We start from the raw sequence: 22370 nt of genomic DNA, 5'->3' as shown, positions 1-22370 counted from the left end.
CCACTGGCACCTGGCAATTCTTAAGTATTAATTCCCATTTGAACTTTAAGATTCTTAATCAGTAACAATTTGTTCGGCAATTTCAAGTTGATATTTATTTTAAATTACTGCAATTGAATTTCATTTAAATCATTTTAGAAGATACATGTTTAGGATTATCATCAATATAGCTATCTCTAAAAGACCTTAAGAGTCACTCTTCTTTTTATTCTGTGAAATAAACTAGTCCCCAAAAGGGGACTGATACACTGGTCCACAGTCAGTTAGTAGCAGAATTTCTACTACCATATAGGTCAAAGTTGTGTTTCATAACAAAGGATGGTAATTATATGACTCTAAGGTAATTATCTCCCATTTTTTATACATGTGTGAGTAGTTTTTTAAAAAAATAAACAGGCTTATTGGGGTATAATTGGCATGCAATAAACAACACACAATTTAAAGTGCACAGTCTATACAGGTTGATTGATATGTGTATACACTTGTGAAACCATCGCCATAAAGAAGATATCACCCCTCATTTCCTGCCGCCCCTTTGAAATTCTTCCCACCACACTAATCTTCTTGTTACTATAAATCACTCTGAATTTTCCAGAGTTTTATATAAACAGAATCATATAGTAGGTACTTGGTTTTTGTCTAGATTATTTCATTTAACATAGTTATTTTGAGATGCATTCATCTTGCTGTATCTATGAGTAGTTGATTCCGTTTTTATTGAATACTGTTATACGGCTATACAACAGTTTAGTTGTTCATTAAGTTGTTGATGGACATTTGAGTTTTTTCCAGTTTGGGACTATTATAAATAATGTTTCTATGAAAATTCATATACATGCCTTTATGTGCACATAATATATGCTGAGTACCAAGACATGGAGTGGCTGAATTATATAGAAAGTGGATATTTAATTTTTTTATTTTAGCTACCTTTTTAGAAAAACTTTACATTTTTAGTTCAACATGACAAATTTATTTTTCATTATTTCTTATTTAGATTCATGGCACTCATTAGTTTTTGTTTTTCATAAGATATTCTTTTCAAAATTGACAAAATATTTGTACATACTTATGGAGTAGAGTTTATAAAGATATAGAGAGTTTCTATTCTTACACCCAATTTCTCTTATCATTAACAACTTAGGTTACTATGGTATGCTCATTACAAACAACAAGCTAAAATGGGTACGTTATTATTAACTAAAGTCACTTTTTAAAGTTCATATACCCTTAGTGTTTGGTAGCTGTTGTTTTTCTCTCCAGCATTATTTATCTTTTTAAAGAATATGTCTAATTATATTTTAAAGTGTCTATTCAATTTTACAAGACAAGTGAGGCCCTCCTGTTGCTGCACGCTAGCAGCAAATCCTTCGAGTTGGTGGAAGACAAAACATACAAACATGAAACAGGTCCAGAACAAGCTACTCTATTAGGTGCTAAATGAGTCAACCAGGTAGTAAGTGCTGTAGAAGTCAACCTTTAGGGACTTTCAAAATTGCTATTGTTTATTTGATTTTCTTATATTCTCTTCCTCTACCCTCCCCACCCCCACCCCCAGTGAAAAAGTGCACATCATATATTTGCAGTGAAGGAGAGTCACAGAGAATTTATTTTGAACATTTCACAAAACCTATTAGCTAACTAGGGACACCTTCAGAGAAGTGCAATGAAGAGGCAGAGATTTCAGCCAAAATAAACACAGTCAGCCATTTTGTAATATTGATTGTGTGATCTGTGATTTATTTGGGAGCTCATGTAGATTCCAGTGTTCCTTCAGGCTATGGCCATTTATTCTAACATAGGAATTAATTACTAGACCCTGTCTTCTAGCCTCCAAACCCATGTCCTTGAAACAAATTTCAAGGACATATGAGGTTTTTATACAGCATGTCAAATTGGAACAAATAAGGTAGTTCAATTTGAAAAATGGTAATCATACTTTTACTAGAACCAAGAGATCTACATTCTTCTGTAGGCCACACATTTTCCCCAAAGGGAATAGCTCAGAAAGTAAAATGTTGAGGATTTCAATTAGGAGATTCCTTTCAAAGGCATTTCTGTACACAAAATGTACTTCTGGCTGCATGACTTTCCTGGGGCTTGTCATTTTCCAGGTTACTACAACAAAATGTCATGGACTAAGTAATTTATAAAGAACAGAAATTTATTTCTCACAATTCTGAAGGCTGAGAAATCCAAGATCAAGGAACCATAAGTTCGATGCCTGGTGAGGACCCATTCTTTATAGATGACAACTTCAGTGTATCTTCACATAGCACAAGGGGCAAAGGAACTCATCTGAGCTTCTTTTAGAAGGGTAATAATCCCCTTTGTGAGGCTGGGGCCTTTATGACTCAATTTCCAAAGTCTAGACTAATGTATTAACACTAATACATTGGGTATTATGTTCCAATATATTAATGGGGGGGAGGCAACATTCAAACTATAGAAAGGATGTTGTATTGGACTTATATTTTAATTGAGTTTTAGCTCATGTGTGTGACATGCATGTCTAAAATTCAGCGCCTAAAAGCAAATAGTGAATACTACAGATAGTACAGGTCGGGAAAGCAGGGTAGAAAAAGGATGATTGGATTTGATCAGTTCATGCCGTACACATATATAGAAATATCACATGGAATCCCATAAATATGTACAATCAATACATGTTAAAATTAAAAATTTTGAATTTGTTGCCAAGCAGATCAAAAACTGGGTATGGAAATAAATAACTCTCAGGCAGTTAACTTAAGGAGAAGCTGCCCTAGAGGCACTAGATGGGATAGGAAGACTGGCCTCTCTGCCTAGGTTCTCAATTTCCTATGTAGCAGCTTCATCCTGCAAATATGGTTGCAGCTTTTAATCTCTGCATTGCCCCTTAGCATTATAAGACTTTAAAAATCACCAGGAGAAAATGCTTGGATATTTACTGAAAGCTTGATAATATAATGTCACTCAGGCTTCAGAAAGTACAACCTCTGAATTTAGTAGATTCCCTGCTGCTTGACTAACATATGAGATCAAATCTTGGCCAGGGTTTTAGAGTTATCATTTGTTTGCTTTCGGGGCCACTTTGACCACTGAGGTCCCTAGCATCTATTGATTTGTGACTCATTGCCAAAGCACTTAGAACCCACCCTGGCATACATATCTTCTTTTATCTCCCTTTAATCAAAGATTGGAATAGCCCTACCATGCCCTGATGTTGCTAAGAAATTGAGCCCCAATGAAATCTGAACACAAATATAGCATCTATTCATAATTGCCCACCTGTACCATGCCACTGCATCAGAACTTTTCCCCTAACCTTAGAAGGTGTAGTTTGTAAAGATTGTAGTGGAGTTTTGTGTGTGCCATTGAATAAACTGCAACTTTACAAAATTGGTTATTTTTTCTATGGTGCTAAAGTCATTCCAACAAATTTCCTTCTGTAAGTTTCACCATGTCTATTCGGAGAACTCAAATAATTGTTTGGAGGAGACCCAGTGGGCACCATCATTAGGAGAGGACTTCCTAGTTTCTATGCTACTGTTAAAATGTAGTAGGAACTACGTGCAGAGAAGGATCAGAGAATTCAGGGAAAGGAGCAGCCTTTGGAAATGAGCATCCTAGAAAGTCTACTACTGTTTTACATTGGTACACAACTTCCTTTTTAATTAATCTTATAAGATTAATCTTACAAGAAGCTTGAGAATTAAAAAAAATAAGAATTTGCTTCTGAGGTGTGCATTCTACAGTGCTAATAAAAAATGCCAGAAAAATTGAACCAGTCCTATTAAATAAGAAATAATAGTCTTTAAGATTGCCTGCAAGGTTGTGAATTACATCTGATTGGAAAAGAGACTGCATGAATTTCACGACATTGCATGGTCACAGTAGAAACTAATTTTCAATCATAAATCTCATTTTATAAATCACCCTGTCAATATCTAATGTTTTCTTCCCCAGGCAATACCATAAAACATTTTACCAAATTTTGTAATTCTTGTCCTGAAAAACATATTTAATTTATCTTAAGGATTTTCAGAAAAGCTTCTTAAAATGCAAATAACTTCATTTACATTCAATTCCTGAAAGGCTGAAAATTGAATATAGGCTTTGTTTATTTTTAGTTTTTCTTTCTTCACTTTCTGGTCTTTTGTTACATCTTTTTACCTTAACACACTCTCCTCGAATGAGTAAAATGTTCTAACAAAAGAAGAAATGTGAAATAACAATCAAAAGACTTTATTCTTGAAATAAGTTGACTGTATTCTAAAGACCCCCAAATACCTAATAATAATCTACCCTTTTCCAAAAACAATATGCAACTGTGAATATGTAGTTTATCCTAAAATACAGTTACATGCCAATGAAGGGAACACAGTCTAAGAAATGTGTTGTTAGACAATTTTATCATTGTTTGGACATCATAGAGTGTATTTACACAAACCAAAATGGCTATGATATTACTAGATGATTTAATCTTATGGGACCAGAGACATATATGAGGGCCATCATTGACCTATATGCCACTTTGTACCACTTGTATAGAGGGAACAAGTCATCCCAGGGAAAAAAATGATAAGACCTATTTTGGCAACTTCATACACATTTTCCCCAGGTATTTAAAATACTCCACATGCCCTTGGTATTCCCCGAGTTAAGGCTCAAAAATGATCTCTTCATTTCTCCCATTCTCAGCCCATCCACTGGAAGAAGGAATAGTGAGTGATCAATCACTTTGATTTTGATTTAAATAGATTTCTTATTTTTTTGAGACAGGGTCTCACTATGTAGCCCAGGCTGATTTGAACTCAAGATCCACCTGCATCATTCTCCATAGGGCTGGGCTAACAGGCATGTACCACCATGCTTCACTTAATTTAAATACATTTCAAATTTTATCACACTTATATGTGAATGTGGATTTTTGTCAGATATCAATGGAAAAGAGAAACTTCATAAGCAGCAAGTTTTTTACTAAGGTCAGCCTTAATTGCCATTTAACTGAAGGATCATTTTTGGAAAAGTTATATCTACTATTCATGGTTTCACAGTGGATTTTAGCCTTGACATATGTATGAAATATGTGAAGCCTACCTAAGAAATATTTTGTTATCTCTCTCTATTTACTGAGTAGACTCTAGATTCTCAGTTGTAATTGTATTGTCTTAGATTGTAAGTTTCTCTAGGCAAGATCTTATAATTAGTTAAAAATATCATTATCAATAATAATTATTTTCATGTTTTTATAATACATAGAAAATTTCAAAAATATTTTTGCATCATAAATCACATTGGATTCTCAAGGTAACCATTTCAGATACATAGTATTTACTTTATTTAGAAAAAGAAACTGAGGTATAGAGTCAGGAAGAGATGTCTTAAGCAGTTTGCAATTCTTATGGAGTTAGATTAAATTCATCAAACATGACTAGCAAGAATCCTCAATTGTCCAGAATGTTTTGTTGTACTCCACATTTACACCATAGAGAATTAATTCCTGTCCGGGAATGAAAGAGTGAAAATCAGCATAGGCTGAGAATAAGCAGTCCTGCCATTAATCAGGGTGGGAGGACAGACAGATAAAGCCAGCTGCAAAGTTAACAGAAAACACTGTTTCTCCCAGGGTCATGTAGCAGTTGTAAAATGCCATAAGGAACCCCTCCTCCCTTGAGTGATTACTGCTTTCCTACCACTGTTGCCCAGACCGGCTTTGCTATTGACATTTATTACTGGGGCTACCCAATGGCTAAGCCACCCTCGCCTCATGACAGAATCCAATCCCCAGTTAATTCCCCCTTTCCCAGATCCCACTTCAGTAACCAATCCAGAATTTACCACTGCTTCCCTAGGACCACCTCATAATCTTAAAACCTAAATATTACAAAAGATTCTTTCTTACATTTCTTAGTCAAGATCAATAGAAACTGACTGGAGTGTTCCTCCGTCAATGCATTGTTGAGCCAATAAATCTGATTTTGTTAGGCTACAGACTTGATGCTGGTCTTTGACTCACAAGGCTTGAATAGGGAAAAAAGCAAACAAATGACATCAAAGCAGAGATCTTGTTCAATTGAAAGGTTTTTATTTATATATACCTCCTATCCTTCATATTCTCAATCATCATTCTTGGACAATGACTACTCATAATTCAGAATAATGACCCAGAGGCTCTGCATGATACTTAGACATCAAAGGAGGATTTAATTTAGTGAGAAAATGTGCAGGTTATCTGCAAATAACAACCATTTTATATAGGGGACTTGAGTATAGATTTTGATCTCTGCATAGTGTCTTGGAGACAATGCTTCACAGATACTGGCAGACAACTGTAAATGACAGTTCATTCCTGGTGTTCATTCTACGGGTTTTGATAAATGTAAATGACATGTTATCTACCATTATAATACCATATAGAACAGTTTTGCTGACCTAAAGAGCCTTTGACAATCTTCTAATTAGTGTAATTAGATCTTTCACATTTATACTAATTATTGTTGTAGTTGTTTAAAGGTCAGCCATATTTCTAACAGTTTTCTGTTTGTTATTCTTGTTCTTTGGTTCATTTGCATCCACTCTTTATCTGCTTTCTCTGGTTTTGATTGAATATTTCATCTTATTCAATATTTTTTCCTGTTTTAGCATATTGATCAAACTTAAATTATTTCAGTGGTGCCATAGAGTTTATAATGCACATTTATAACTATAATATACAATAAATAAAAAATAGCAATACATTATAACTAATCTAAGTCCACTTTCAAATAACACCATACTCCTTCACAGGTAGTACTGGTTCCTTATAACAGAGCATTCTCCATTTCTCCATTCTATCCCTTCTAATACTTGCTGCTATTAATTTTACCTATGTATGAGGTATAATCAAAAACATATTGTTGCTATTATTTTGAGCAAACTGTTGCCTGTTAGGTTTAATTAAGAATAACAAAAATAGAAGATTTTATTTTATCTTTATTTAATCTTTCTTTGCACTCTTCCTTTCTTTATGTAGATCCAAATTTCTGACATGTAATTTTCATTTTCTCTGATGTTCCTTTAACACTTGCATTTTCTACTGGTGACAAATCCTCTCATTTTTTAAAGAAAGTTTTTATTTCATTTCCACTTTTGAAGGATAATTTAGCTGGATTCAACATTCTAGATTGTTGGTAGTTTTCTTTCAACATGTTAAATATTACACTATACTCTTTTCTTGTTTGAATAGTTTTTAAAGAAAAATCTGAGATATTTCACGTTCTTATTCCTCTTTAGATTAGTTGCTTTATCCTCTGACTTCTTTCAAGACTTTCTTGGTTTTTGATATCTTCCAGTTAGAATATGATATGCTGAGGGGCAGATATTTTGGCGTTTATTATGCTTCATGTTCTATAAATTTCCTGAATCTGTGGATTGGTATTTCTCATTAATTTTGGAAATTTCTCGGTATTATTACTTCTACTATTTCTATTTTCCCTTCTTTTCTTTTCTTCATTCCATTATTTCACTCCATTTGCAAGTGTCCCTCAGTTCTCAGTTATTTTGTTACATTCTTTTTCATACCTTTACTCTTTGAATTTCCACTTAGGAAGCTTCTATTGTCACTTTGAAGTTCACTGACTCTTTGGCTGTGTTCTGTCTGCAGAAGAGCCTTTGAAAGGCATTCTTCATTTCTGTACAGTATTTTGATTTGTAACTTTTCCTTTTGATACTTTCTTGTAATTTCCATCTCTCTGATTGCATTATTCATCTGTTAATGCAGATTGTCCAATTTACCATCAGAGTTCTTAACATATTAACCACTAATATCTTATATTCTCTGCCATATCTGAGTATGTCTCATGGGGGCATTTGTTATGGTGTTGTTTTGCTTGCTCCTTTTTTAGCATGCCTTATATTTTTGTTGTATTGAGTGAAAAAAACTGAGGTAAGTAGGTCTTTAATGTGAGCTTTTATGTTTATCTAAGAGTTGGGCAGTGTTTACTGTTCACTGAAGCTGTAGATTTGCAGGCTAAAATTTCCTCTGATGTCCTAGTTTTTTTGTCTCCTCTATTTTGGTTAGGTTTTTCTAGAGACTGCTTCTTAAACAGCATGTGAACATTGCAAGTCTTTCAGCTAAAAAATCCCTTGTACAGGAGCCTGATTGATGTGGTAGCAATCATTCCATAATTTTGTAATGACATCTGTCTTAAAGTGAGCCTGTGCCCATAAACTGTTATCTTCACAGGGTTTCCTCAGATTTACTTCCGTTTAAGGAAAAGTAGAGGAGTCTGGAGTCTGCTGGTAGGTTAGGCTTCGATAAACCAGTTTTCCTTGAAGGAAGATTTTCAAGAAGAAGAACAGAGTGTTCTGGACTGATTTTTAAAACAATTATTTTTCCCTTTCCATCTGCCAGAAACATAAGGGTACATTAATGTGATCTTCTTCCTGAGAACTGGTAGTTCTCCTGTAGGTAAAACTCATGAAAATGTGAAGTCCTACAAGATTATGTCACATGCAATGTTTAATTCTCAAGCTCATCTATAATTGGTCTCTATTAGTTCATCAAATTAAGATTTTAATTTATTGTAACTGATACATAGAAACTAAAAAAGTGTACATATTAATGGGGTACTATAGAATGTTTTGATACATGTTTCTATTGCATTCAAATATATTTTTTTTATTGTGCTGGAGGTATATTGTGGCATTTATAAATGGTCTTACAATATATCAAACATATCATACTTGAATTCACCCCCTCCATCATTTTCTTTTATTCCTCCTTCCCCCATTCCTGGAATAGTTTTAACAGGTCTCATTTTCCATTTACATACATTTGTACATAATATTTCCACCACATTCACCCTCCTACACCCTTCCCTTATATCGTTCCCCTTCCTGTTGGTACCAGCTCCCTAGACAGGACCTGTTTTGCCTTTCTGTTCTCCGTTTTTGTAAAAAAAAATGACATTTTTGTTTGTTTAAGATAGCTATACAGGGAGTTTTCTTGTGACATTTCCATGTGTATGTGTATTATTACCTGAATTGCTTCATCTCCTCTATTATTATTCTTTCTGCCTTTGTCCTCTTCTTATGGCAATTTCAACAGGTTTAAAAATTCTGTATTCATTCTTGTATAGACAGTATATCAACCGTATTCACCTTCTTAACTTCCTTCTTTTACCTTTAGTGTGACCCGTTTTTCATAATATTGCTTGTATTTGTATTGGGTCTATTTTCCACTTATGAAAGAAAACATGTGGCATTTGTCTTTCTGAACCTGACTGACTTCACTTAAGATGATGTTCTCCAGTTCCATCCATTTACCTGCAAATGACAAAATTTCATTCTTCTTTGTGACTGAATAAAATTCCATTGTATATACCACATTTTCTTAATCCATTCTTCAGTAGTGGGGCTTCTTGGCTGTTTCCATAGCTTAGCTATTGTGAATAATGCTGCAATAAACATGGGTGGGTAGGTGTCTTTATTGTAAACTGACTTACATTCCTAGGAATGGTATTGCAGGATCATATGGCAGTTCTATTTTTAGTTTTTGAGGAGCTTCCATACTGTTTTCATGGTTGTTGTACTAATTTACTTCCCACCAACAGTGTATAAGAGTTCATTTTTCCCCACATTCTCACCAACATTTGTTGTTTGTGTTCTTGATGATAGCTATTTTAATAGGAGTGAGGTAGAATCTTAATGTGGTTTTTGCCTTGCATTTCTTTTATGGCCAGGGGTGGTGAGCATTTCTTCATGTGTTTTTTGGCCATTTGGACTTGAAAAATCTCTGCTTAGTTCACTTGACCATTTCTTCATTGGGTCATTGATTTTGGGGGAGTTTAGTGTTCCCACTGATATAGGCTTAAGCTCCTGGGATTATGATCCCAGTACACAGTGATTGTCAGTTTGGGTATAGGGGTTTGTCCTGTGACATTAGTTATCTGATGTCTCTAAGAAGAATTGATAATTTCCAATGTGTTCAGCTTTCTTTTTTATGTGAGTTCACTTTGCAGTAATGTCTTTTAATTGTAAGTCCTAATTAATAAAATCTGGAAGGTAATGATTTCTGTCCCTTAAATTGGTTATTTTCCCTAGTGCTCACTGCAACATATTACTTGCCTTAGATGTTATTCCTTGGACTCCTTTGGTTATTATCCCCATGGATGTTTACATATGTCTAAATTCATTAAATTATATAAAGTTCATATGTGCAATATGGTATATCAGTTATATCCAAATGAATCTGTTAAAAATCAAGTCAAAATTCATGTGGCTCTTACCACCCTCAGGGTTAATCCTTGGAATGAGATACCTCTGAGGTCTTTTCCAGGATCCCCTTGCCTATACCCTCTATCTTAAAAGCACTCTCTTTAGTGTTTCTCTTTTACACATTCTGAAAAATGCTGTTACTATTCCTATTTTCTCTTCTGGAAAACACTCATTTTTACCTTTTGTGTAACCAGTTTCTCATGTCTTTTCTAGATAATTCAGATAGTCTCTTCCTGCTTTGAAATTCTGTTGTAAGCATAACTCTACCACCCTGCTTTTCTCATTCTTCTTATGTTTTCCAATTGGGTAAGCTTTGTCTTCTTGTTTGAATTTTAAAGCTTATTGAGAGCAGGAATCAAGTTTTAATATTTAAATTTCTCTTACACCAGATATCTAGCCAGAGTCAGGTACTTATCAGCGACTGACAAAGTGTCAATGATGAATTGTTACATATCAATATTTGGTAGAAAATTATGACTGCTCTGCAAAGTGATTTATAGACATAAACACCAACCTCATCTTTTATTCCAGAAAAGCAAGTCACCTGTAGATTTTTAAGAGCTAATAATTAAGACACCTCATACGTATTAATAGATGGACCAAGGATCACTTTTCAAATGCTCTCTCCAAATTCTTTCTGCAGCCTGTGTAGATCTGTTTTTGGAAACTGCATTGGAAATGCGGAGGGGAAGGCTTGGTGAAGAGGAACAGGATCAGCTTTCTGCCCCGTGCCTGGCAGAGGCTGTGGCTGCCCTCCCTGTTAAAATTAAAATCAAGCTGAATTTGTGGTGCCTATGCACCTTCTAGGACTACAGGGGGTTCTTTCACAGCAGGTTACACAGAACAAAAACAAATGAGCATGGTGGGATTTACCAAAAGTAGAGAGAAAATGGGGAGAGCAGAATCAATTTAAACCATGAACAAAGTAAATTCCCATGTTTTTTCTTGGTTAAGTATGTGTTTATAGAGAAGAGAAACTATAGTTTTAGTCAGGAACGAAAGCAATGAATATAAAGACTAACAGGAAGATGTGGTCTCAAAAATTCAGTTAAAAAAATTCTCATATTTGCCTAGTTCAAGGATGGTACATAAATGTAAATGGCAAAAGAAGACTTGAGCTATAATGCTGCTATTGTGAACTCTCAGGTATGTATATAATCGGAAGGGAACAGAAACAGGGTTAACTTTTAAAAGCATGTATATTTGGAATATAACTTGTACTTCAGATATCAGTATAGGAGATTCTCTGATTCTAGAAATTCTCTTCCACCCACTCAACTTTAAGATCTTGCATCTCTCAAAGAAGAACCAGAAGAGTTAGTAAGCCAAGCTAATCTTAATAAATGTAAATACAAATATTTTAGGGGGAGCCAAAATCTAAACAGTTTACTTCAGATAATGAAATGCTAATGCTTAATAACATTCCTTTGCATGTGCATAGTGCTATTTATCTCTCAAATCACTTTAACTCATTTTACTCTCACAACTAAGTATAGGAGTTATTTTCCTAATTTAAAGACAGTTACATTGAATCACCTTTGAGTTAATGACTTTGTAAAGACCCAGCTTGAGTTTATAAATGAGAGGCCTGTACTTAGAATCTGTTTTTTTTTCTGAGCACAATTTTCTTTCAACTTTATGCTGAATGCCAGTAAATCAGAGGTGTCTTTTCTGCATTTATACTCATATGTCCAAAAGGAAATAAAAATTACTTCCCCAAATTTTCTATATATGATATTTTATGTTTACAAATATATGTATTTAAGAATCTACCCCAAAACTTATCTGCAGGTTTGCCCTCAGTTTGACTCATGATCTGCTTCTTTAGTTTAAAGGCAGGAAGATACTGAAAAGTCAGCAGGGTGCCTACCCACTTTCACCTCACTCACAAGGTAGCTGATCACTGGTGAGATTATAACTCTTCAAAGAAACAGGAGTTTCACCCCTCAAGAAAGAAGCCTGGCAACTCAGCAACTCTGCAAATAATACCCATTCCTGGCCATTTACAGCCCTTTTCAATTTCACTTGAGAAAGCAAACAGCAGAACTAGAAGAAAATGTCACAGAAGACAGGGTTTCTGCAGTGATGGGGGAATGCAGAAGGGCAAATGTGGAGGAGTGACCCAAATAAGGGTCATGGGAGTTAGGGGGCATCATTAGAATGTTGGGGAGTAGAGCTTTTAACTGCATTGGACAACAGGCAAGAGAAAAAGAAAACAGACTTCTCACTGATATTTGTGATAGAAGGCACTACCCAGCTTTGATTTACTTTTATATGGTGACCATTTTCAAGGCCCCCTTTTACCCCTTTCTCTCACTACTGTCAAAATTCTTAACTCCTAATGCAAGACCTATACCCCTATATATTCGTTTTCCTTTATGGCATGATGCAGAAATGCAATTAGTTTTTATTAACTCAACATAGAACATGGAATCTAATGTTTCCTCCATTTTGACATGCAAATCCCATTGGCTTCATTTATCAAAACTTGGTGATATGGTAATATTTCTTTTTGCCGAATGAATCCCTTACCTCTTTCCCATTTATTCTTCAAGTCAAGTGCCACGTTTTCTGTTTTTTGGTTGGTGATCCCATATGCACCTATACTCAACCAGAACTCTTTGTGCCCATCAGAGTCCTGGGATGGGAGGGCTGTATAATCATCTATAGATTTTGTATGGCTTCTTTCTTTTTAATTCAAACAAATTCAGCCAAGTATACTGTCTTTATTTCAGGCTCCTCAAAGAGCATCTTGGGGAAAAAGAAGTTGAGCTGACACTCATCTTTGATTCAGTGGTGGAAGCTGACTTGGCTAATTATACTTGCCACGTGGAAAACCGAAATGGACGAAAACATGCCAGTGTTTTGCTGCGTAAAAAGGGTACTTTTTTTTTATAACTATAACTGTATTTTTTGTTAACTACCAGTAACTATTAAAGTTAAATATGCTTTTGGGCCTTATTTTTTCATTTAGTATAAACTTCTGTTAATCATTTTGTATTTTTAAAGAACACCATCTCTCATGCTACGCATATTAGCACAAAATGCCTATGACCTTCAATACCATTAGGGAGTAGAGAAAGAAATAAAGTATTGTTATGCGTTAAGGCAATTAGGATAAAATGTACCCAGTTTTAATTATATGTTACATATAATTTGATATATGACATCTAATGATTTCTGCATATTTTACCTTCTTATATCTTATACTGCTTAAATGAAATGCTAAAGATTATATTATCAGATAAGAAAAAAAGTTCTTTTATTCTGTTACTAAAAATAAATAAAATAATTAATAGTGCCATGTAATATTCTCATAATTATCATAAATATTATAAACTATACTTTGTGATGTGATTTGAGGTTAAGAAGCATTTAGTGGGTACATATATTCCTAAATAATTTGGCATGTATGGAAATCCTTCTTTGATTCCAGATTGGGTGGAATTATAAATAATTGTATAGAACTCTAAATTTACAGATAAAAAAAAAAGAAGACATAGGAATAACAATCCCAGTTTCCAGAGAAGCTATTGAATTGGTTCTTACCTTGCCATAAGTCTTCATTATTGCAAAAGGCTAAATACTTTGTGTGTGCATCTGGCAAAGGATTTGTAAATGTAGCAGAACAAATGTTCTTAATCAGTGATCTTGTTGCCTAGGCCATAGAACAATAGAACAGATTCAGTTAGCAAAGTCACTAGTTGTACCTACTGGCCAGGATGGAATTTCTATTTTCTAGCCAGCCCTAATACTTGAGCATAGCCAGACGGTCCAGAAGAATCAAGGAAGTGTCATTATTCAGAGAGTAATGCTTCTATCTGTTTAGCACCATTTCTTACTCAATTGAACTTTGTTCTGTCCTAAAATGAAGAGTATTTAAGTACAAAGGAATTTAATATGGAAAGTGAAGCCCAAAGAGTCAGGTTCAGGTGATCCTGGTTTAGCTACCTGGTGCAGTAGTTCTAACTTGTCTCATTAGACTCCCCAAGCCTCTTGTATAGTTACTTTGAGGTTCGAATGATAACAATATAATGGATGTGAAATATATAATGCCTAAACAATGTTCATAATTATCCTGATCTTGGATAATTTCTCCTGTGCATTAGATAATCACTTAGTCTGCCTACATAAAGGCAGGCATTGACCATGTCCAGATTTCTTGTGGCAAAGTTCACTTTGTTCCTCTCCCTTTCACTCTTATTTCAGTTTCAAAGATTCTTCGAGCCAGAGCCTGATGCTATACTTCTGTATCATAAGCAATTCAGGCAATACCTGGCTACTAATAGGCACTAAAATATATTCTGGTTGAATAAATGATTAAAATTATCGTATTATTGAAGACTTGTGTACAGCAAGCACATGGATATGGTATTGGGGTTTAGACTGCTGAGTGAAATGGACCACTGTAAGTCCTTATGGAGCTTGTTATTCTTTGGGGAGGTGAGAATTCAAAGAGAGACAAACACTGAACATTAAGCAAAAGATACATATATATATATATATATAATTATCAATTATCATTATAAGGAAAAATAATGAGGATCCTATAATTCAGCCAGTGGGGAAAGAAATAGTCTTAGTTTTAGAATAAACCCATCTCTCTAATAAATAAAACAATGAGACACCCTTAAAATTTCTCAAAATATGACACTGGAAACTAAGGTACACCATAAAACTCTGCTGGTTTCCATGGCTTCTGCAAGGAAACCTGTTCAACATTCTGAATAACTGACAATATTAGTTCTCTTCTTCTTGATATTTAAATATTGGAGTTTCCCAGGTTCAGGTTTCCTTCTCTTACTCATTTGCCAGGTGGTTTCATTTAGACTCCATCTTAATGGCTTTGCTAAACATTTATATGTTAACTCCTAAATTTGTATCTCTAGTTTAGACTTCTCACCTGGAGTCTAGACTCATATGTCCACTAGCTTATCTAACAATGCCACTTACATACCTAGTAGGCATATCTAGCTTAGCTTGTCCCAAACAAGATTCCTAATTTCTTGTCCCTACAAACCTGATTCTCCAGCTTCTTTTGTTCATCATCACTATCCTAGTTGCTGAGGGCAAAATCATTGGAATCATCCTTCACTTTTTTCTTTTGTCTACTCACATTCTATATCTAGGCTACCAGTAAACCCAATGGCTCTCCTTTCAAAATCTATCCAGGATCTGACCCCTGCCACTACCTTCACTGCCACCACCTTAGCACCACCAATTGGTGCTAGTCTGAGCTACTAACACCAATTGAATGAAATCCTTAACCTTTACTATGGCTTATTACAAAATCTGATCTTATTTCTAATTCTTACTTTCTACCATAATCTGCCTTAAACATCATAAACATTAGCCTCCTTTCTTTGTCTTTTTTTGCTCCTCATTAATATGTTTTGACTGTTTCTTTTTCAAAAAACATTTTTATTAGCATGTATTAGTTGTACAGGGGGTTTCATTGTGACATTTCCATATATACTTACAATGTATCTTGGTTAAGTTAATCCCCACCGTCATTCTCCCTCATACCCTTCCCCTTACTTAAAATGATTTTAACAGGTTTCAGTGTACTATTTTCATACAAGTACAAAAAGTATATCAACCATATTCACCCTCCTTTATACTCTCTATTCACTCTCTGCCTCCTACTAGTACCCTTCCCTAACAGGACCAACTTTGCATTCCTGTCCTTCATTATTAAGTATATAATTCATCGTTCAAAGTAGTTTCATCATAGTATTTCACATGGAAATGTAGCCCCCTCTATTACTCCTCCTTACTCTTTCCCTTCTACCCCTTATTATTTAACTAATGTCAGTCCATTTCGTTGTGCCCTCTTCCTACACAGATGCAATGTATTTCAATATTATTCACTCTCATCATTCTCATTTCCTCTCCTTCCTCCCCCTTTTCCCCTCTTTTCTATTTCTCATGCCCACCAAAACAGTCCTTCCTCAAATTATTCTCATTTGCTATTTTGTCTTCCTGGAACACTTTTCCCCCAGCTGTTCCTATGACTCACTCCCTTTCCACAGGTCTCTTTTTATATATTGCTTATACAATAGGCCTTCCCTGACCACCCTATATACATTTTTATAAAAATATTTATTGTCCTTCATTTTCTTTTTTCTCCAAAGTGGCTCTATTTCTTTTTACTATATCCATTACTGTTTGATAGTACATTACATATTTGTTTTGTTCTTGTCTTCTTTCCCCCACTAGAAAGTAAACTCCATGAAGAATGGTCTTTTCCTGCCTTATTTATTGCTGTATCCCTAGGTTATAATACAAAATAAGTACTGAAAAATGTTTGTTGGATGAAAACTCTCATGACCATCACAATAAGGTGGGGGAAAGATGAGATTGGTAGAGAAGATTTGATCTGAATGTCTGCCCTGGGTTACTTAAATTTTCTCTTTTCAAAAAACATTTTACTTTACAAGTTTGGTATTGAAAGTTCAAAGGCCTTAGAGACTAGGCAAAAATAGATTTTTTTTAAAAGTGGGATGGACATTAAGAAAAACAAAACACAGATTAGGGAAAATATGACATAGTTTAGAAGAGAGCTACTACTCTGTTCTAGAAGATTTTTAACCAGACTTGCTGAAATGTGAACCCAGGGATATGAGAGCTTCAATGTTTTCAAGGGAGGCTGAAAGACAGGATATGAATTTTTATTTTTAAATATTAGTATTCATTTTTCTTGAAACATTGCATAATTCAACAAAACCATTTGGGCCCATGATATATTAGTTTGTAGTCTGTTCGGGTTAGCAGTCAATTTTTTTTATTTTTTCATTTCATTTTCAAATTATATGAATAAACACTATGGGGGGAATTTAATTTCGATAATTCCATACATGCATATAGTGTACCCTGAACAAGTTCACCCATCTATTATATTTTTTCACTGTGCTTTGCAAAAGGATGCAGGTAATCTCTTCTCATTTGGTCTCCTTAGGCAGTCTGAAACATGTGATAGAACCCTAAAGAAAGGCAAGAATCCCTGTGACTCTGCCATACATGTTTTAATCAGATGAAGCTTTGTCTTGTTTTAAGAAACTTCATGTATTTCTTTTGGATTTGGGACTTTTCAAGTCTTCATCATAACATAGTGGTTCTGGTGTTCCCACCTAGAATACAAATATGGCTTATTTTATGGAACAATAACTTCTTAATGAGCTGTAAATCAAATATTTTAAATGTCCCATGTGATCATTATGGAGAAGAAACATATGATGAATCCTTTCATAAACTGAAAAGGGCTTTGTAAAATGAAAACTAATATCCAACACATCAAATTATTGTGGTCAGGATTTGTAAAAAAAATGCATCTTCCACATGTCTCTACCATACTTCCTTATTCTTTGATGAACTATTAGCCACTAAGTGCAACTACATTTTAGTTAAGAGTTCCATATGAAATATTTTCTTTGGTAAGTCAAGACCTGAACTTAAGCTAAATACATTCTTTAATTATTTCTGCTTCTCTGCATATACCCCTTTCTCAAAAAACAGAGATATATCACTAAATCTCTATCTTCATTCCCACTGCTGTTGCTCTACCCTCATCACCCAAATAATAGAGGAAGCTTTCTTAGTCCACTCAGGTTGCCATAGAGAATGCAGAGAATGACTTAAACTAGTAATTTTTAAAGAATAGAAATTTATTTCTCATAGATAGACTGAGAAGATGAAAACCAAGATATTAATAGATTTATATCTGATGAGGACCCAGTCCTCATTTCTATCTGAGGCTACATCAGAATAGCCTTTACCATTCATATATCTATCCACATTCTAAATACAGCCACTTAACTGATCTCTAAGAATATTGAGGCTTTCCCCAAAGATCCCCTTTTTTCTAAGCCCTTGCCAAAATTTCTCTGAAGTCTTCTTTCATTGCCATTTACTTCAAAATTCTTTCAGCCTCTAGCCATTACCCAGTTCCAAAGCCACTTCCACATTTTCAGGCATTTGTTAGAGCACCACCCCTATTTATAGGACCAATTTATGTCTTAGTTCACTTGACTGCTATATCAAAATACCTTAGACTGAGTCATATATAAAAAACATAAATTTGTTGATTACAGTTCTAGAGGCTGGGATGTCCAAGATCAAGTTGCCAAAACAATACACTTGGTCTCTGCTAATGGCCCATTCTTCATAGAAAGTGCACTCTATGTATCCTAAGATGGCAAAATAGGTAAACAGGCTCCCATGGGCCTCCTTTATAAAGGTACTAATCCCACGCATGATAGTGAAGCTCTCATGACCTAATTACCTCTCAAAGGCCCCACATCTTACTACCACCACTGCTTTGGGGAGCGAGGTTTCAGCATATGAATTTTTTTCTAATGACAGAGGTCAAACCCAAAGCCTCTCACAGACTAGCCAAGTACTCTAACCCTATGCCATATCCTTAACACAGCACAGCATATGGATTTTGAGAGTACACCAGCAGTCAGATCACATTAGAAACCTTCTAATGGGATCTCGTAACCTGATTCCCAATTTATATGCCAGAGAAGCAAGCTCAAGCATTCCTAGCCTTCCTTTTCTGCAGTTTCTTGGCTTCATCTGCTGTTTGTCACATACTGTAATACCTTATCTTTGTGTTCATGGTGAAGAAACAGCTGGGTTAAAACTAAGAAGGTTAAAAATGAACTATACATGTATTTTGGATGCCAAGAAAAAGTTAAAATCCCTTAAATATTTGCTTTCTGGTTGTAGCTATCCTTATGAAGTGTATATAAGAAATAGCCCAGATAAAATGACTTTCAGCTTCTTTGTCAGGAATGGCCCCGGAAGTATAGAGCTTGCTGAGATGAAAAATAGCAATTGCAAACAGAAGACAAAAGAAATGCCAGGTGTCATTTGGTTCATGTCAATTCTACCCTCTGATTATAGGATAAATGTTTGCATTTTGATGTGGCTGCCTAGGCAGAATCAAACAATACTGGTTGTGCCATAGAGCCTAGGTACACAGGTTTCAACTTAAACAGCCTCCATTATGTAATATCTTTCAAAGACATTATTATAAAATGGACACCCAAACCACAAAGGTACTTTCCACACCATAGTTTTCTTCCATAAATTTACTGTCAAAAAAGTGTCTGTTACTTGGGAGCATAAATTGTTTCTGCTGCTGAAGTTTTCCATCTACCTAATAGCAACTGTACTTTGTAAATAACATAAAAGTTTCTGGAAAAAGTTCCCATTTAGTGACTTTGCAAACAGTTGAAAACTGTTCTGACCAGAGTAGGGGAGAAAAGAGAGAGAAGAGGAGAAGAGCAGAGAGAGGAGAGGAGAGGAGAGAGTAGAGAGGAGGGGAGGGGAAGGGAAGAGGGGAAGAGGGAGGAAAGGGAAGAGAGGAGAGGGAGAAGGAGCAGAGTGCTAAAGCATTTGCAGCATAAAATGAACATCTTACAACAGGAAAAACATTTTGAATCAAGTCAGCCAATGCCCTAAGAGGAAAGAGAATTTGTTTTTCAGAATAGCAACAAAAAGTATGTTGCTTCCAATATAGCACTGGCTATTGATGATGTATTATTGATACAAGATGATGAGAAAACAAGCAAAGATTGTGATTTGCATCCCAACATAAGTCTCTTATACAAGCTTTATCCCTCATAGAGAGGTAGGCAGTGGTTCCTAGGGGTAAGAGGCAAGGTTAATGTGTGGTGGTATTTTTATTTTTACCTAAAGATTTTGCAGCTTAATTTTCAAAATGAATTTGTCTTCCAGCAGGCAGTACAGGGACATATTCCAATTTCCTGTCCCTACTCATTGAACTCCCTCATAATTCTCCTTATTGACATAGGTTGCCCTTCACAACATCCTGACTCTTCCTTTCTCCTTCCTCTTCTCCCCTCTCATTCAAAAATGAGTTACATTTATTTAGATTTCTTCCATTTCTACTCCATGATTTTCCTGATTGGCCATGTTAGGTCCGGCCATCATCATTTCCTCTCTCACTGCACTTCCATTATAGCACAAAACTCTCCCTCTCCCTATAAAACTTAACACTTTTTTTCACACAGGATTACAGGGAGCCCCTCCTACCTGCCTGGCTATAGCTACAGGAGTCTGCAGAAACTCCCTCTCCAATGTAGTGTTGAGATCTGCACAGTTCTTTCATTATGGCTGATAAATGGTGGTTTATTTTCTTCCCTTATAGCATAAAAGGCAAAAGTAGCCAAAATTCACAAGTCACAGGTTGTCAAGAAGTACTGCCAAGAATTCTATAGAAGAACAGATAGAAAACTTTCTGTTGTCATTTTCCAGGTTACAGCATATATAGCTGTTGTGTAATATAAACAGCCTTCAATTTGAAGTTAATACACTTGGGCTCATGTCCCATTTGGGCCACTTCTTAGGTACATGGTGTTGAATAAATACTTAAAGTACTATATCTCAAATTCTTCATCTACAGAGTAGGAATAATCGGGTTTATTTACAGAATAGATAATAGACCGCCTGAAGATTTTATTATAATATCATATATTACCCATATATATTATATTTTTATCCTTTCACAAACTGTAATGTGCCAACTGGATCTTGTTATATTGAGCCTGAATAATTTCTCTTAAGCAATAATCCTATGTAGAGATAAAGGAAATTCCCAGAGGAAGACAGACTACCTGGTTTTCAAGAATGGCATCCTGTCATGGTCAGGAGTTTGATTGTGACCATGTCATCCAGTGAAACTGTCTGATGACAACCAAAGTCAGAAGCAACTAATGCACAAAGTAGAATGCCCTTCCCTTTCCCAGTTTCTACTTACATAGTAAGCTGAATTAGTTACTTGGTAATTATGCAATTAGATTAAAGGAGGTCATCTAATCTTATAGGCAATTTCATTTGATTATGTTGAGACTACTGAATGTTTTTGTCCTTCCACAGAAAATATGTCTCTGTTCTGGTGTCTCTTGGGTTGATTTAGCATTTCTCCTCTTGACAGTGTTGAACTCACATTCTAAGTTTTCCTCTGGCTTTCCATTTCTTGAAATTCCATGATACCATCTTGTCTTCTGATGATACACTCTTCAGATTTGTTGCTATCACTAATTAAGGTATAGGTAATTCACAGTTCTCTGAGACTGAGAGACATTACATGTCTCTCTCTATTATGTATTGATTTAATTACTCCTACTCTCAAGGTTCTAGGAATGCCCCATTGGAGCAGACTAAGGATGGTATAGCTTGGTTTTTGCTAAAAAGGCTAAGTAATTAGCCTGGATTTTTTATTCTTTTGTACTTCCACTGGGTATATTATATCACATATATATTGTAGTCATTTATTCAAATAAGTAGGGGAAATGGGTAAGCTAATTTTCCCTGCTTACCTTGTATTAGATTATGTCCTACTGGAGTTAAGTAAAACACTTAGATCTTGCAAGTTCATTAGATTTTATTTGATTCTGAAAGTAATTTTATAATGTTGTTCTCCTGTAGAAGAATAGGATCCATGGCCTGAAAAATACAAGATAGTAATCTTGCTAAACCAATAAGAAAATTTAACAGAAACAACAAAACATTGACCCTGAAACCAGAAAAATGCAGCTTTAATATTTACCTAAAATACAGCTAAAGCAAAAGTATATATGTAAAAAAATAAGCTGTGTTCACAAAAAATTGGGAGTGACTATTCTTTTTTGATAGACATACCACCTTTAATAATAAATTACTAAAATCTTTAGAAAAGAGCTATTTTATGAAAAACTGATTTATATAAATACATCAAGAGCAAAGCATTATGCAAGAATATTCTCAGAAGAAAAGCAGAATGTATAGTATGGCCTTTATACTAGACATATGGGAAAATCCCAAATGTTGTTGTTTTAATTCTCTTTTCCTTTTTATTCTATTCTATTTGATTCAGATTTAATATACAAAATCGAACTTGCAGGGGGTCTGGGGGCAATCTTCCTCCTCCTTGTAATGCTGGTGGTGATCTACAAATGCTACAATATTGAACTGATGCTCTTCTATCGACAGCATTTTGGAGGTGATGAAACTACTGATGGTAAGATATCTCTTATTGTCCAACTTCAATCCAGAAACATTTATTAGCTTGGTGTGATGGTATGCTCCTATAATGCCAGCTACCTGGTGGGACAAGAAGA

At 35.0% G+C, this 22370-nt stretch overlaps 1 protein-coding gene and 1 long non-coding RNA gene across 15 annotated transcripts in view; one reads left to right on the top strand and one right to left on the bottom strand.

The window, feature by feature from the left end:
- The window catches only part of LOC141419754 (uncharacterized), a 279105-nt gene that overhangs the window by 3334 nt on the left and 253401 nt on the right, over positions 1-22370 (bottom strand). For 12 of the 14 annotated variants that reach the window (XR_012444416.1, XR_012444413.1, XR_012444425.1 and 9 more), the window contains 2 exons: positions 21591-21717; positions 13792-13900 (listed from right to left, as the gene is read on the bottom strand). This is a non-coding gene — a long non-coding RNA (uncharacterized lncRNA). Of the gene's footprint in view, positions 1-12993; positions 13111-13791; positions 13901-21590; positions 21718-22370 lie in introns of those variants that run through there. The other 2 variants (XR_012444414.1, XR_012444421.1) reach the window with 2 other exon arrangements.
- Positions 1-22370, top strand: part of Il1rapl2 (interleukin 1 receptor accessory protein like 2) — a 1059626-nt gene that overhangs the window by 1010882 nt on the left and 26374 nt on the right. Inside the window, exons 8-9 of the mRNA XM_074063284.1 lie at positions 12978-13123; positions 22127-22270. Coding sequence (XP_073919385.1) covers positions 12978-13123; positions 22127-22270 — 290 coding nt within the window. The remainder of the gene's footprint in view (positions 1-12977; positions 13124-22126; positions 22271-22370) is intronic.

This window comes from Castor canadensis, chromosome X (assembly GCF_047511655.1).
Source record: "Castor canadensis chromosome X, mCasCan1.hap1v2, whole genome shotgun sequence".
Lineage (NCBI taxonomy): Eukaryota > Metazoa > Chordata > Mammalia > Rodentia > Castoridae > Castor > Castor canadensis.
The sequence above is the reverse complement of the archived record's forward strand: the minus strand, read 5'-3'. Positions and strand labels throughout refer to the sequence as shown.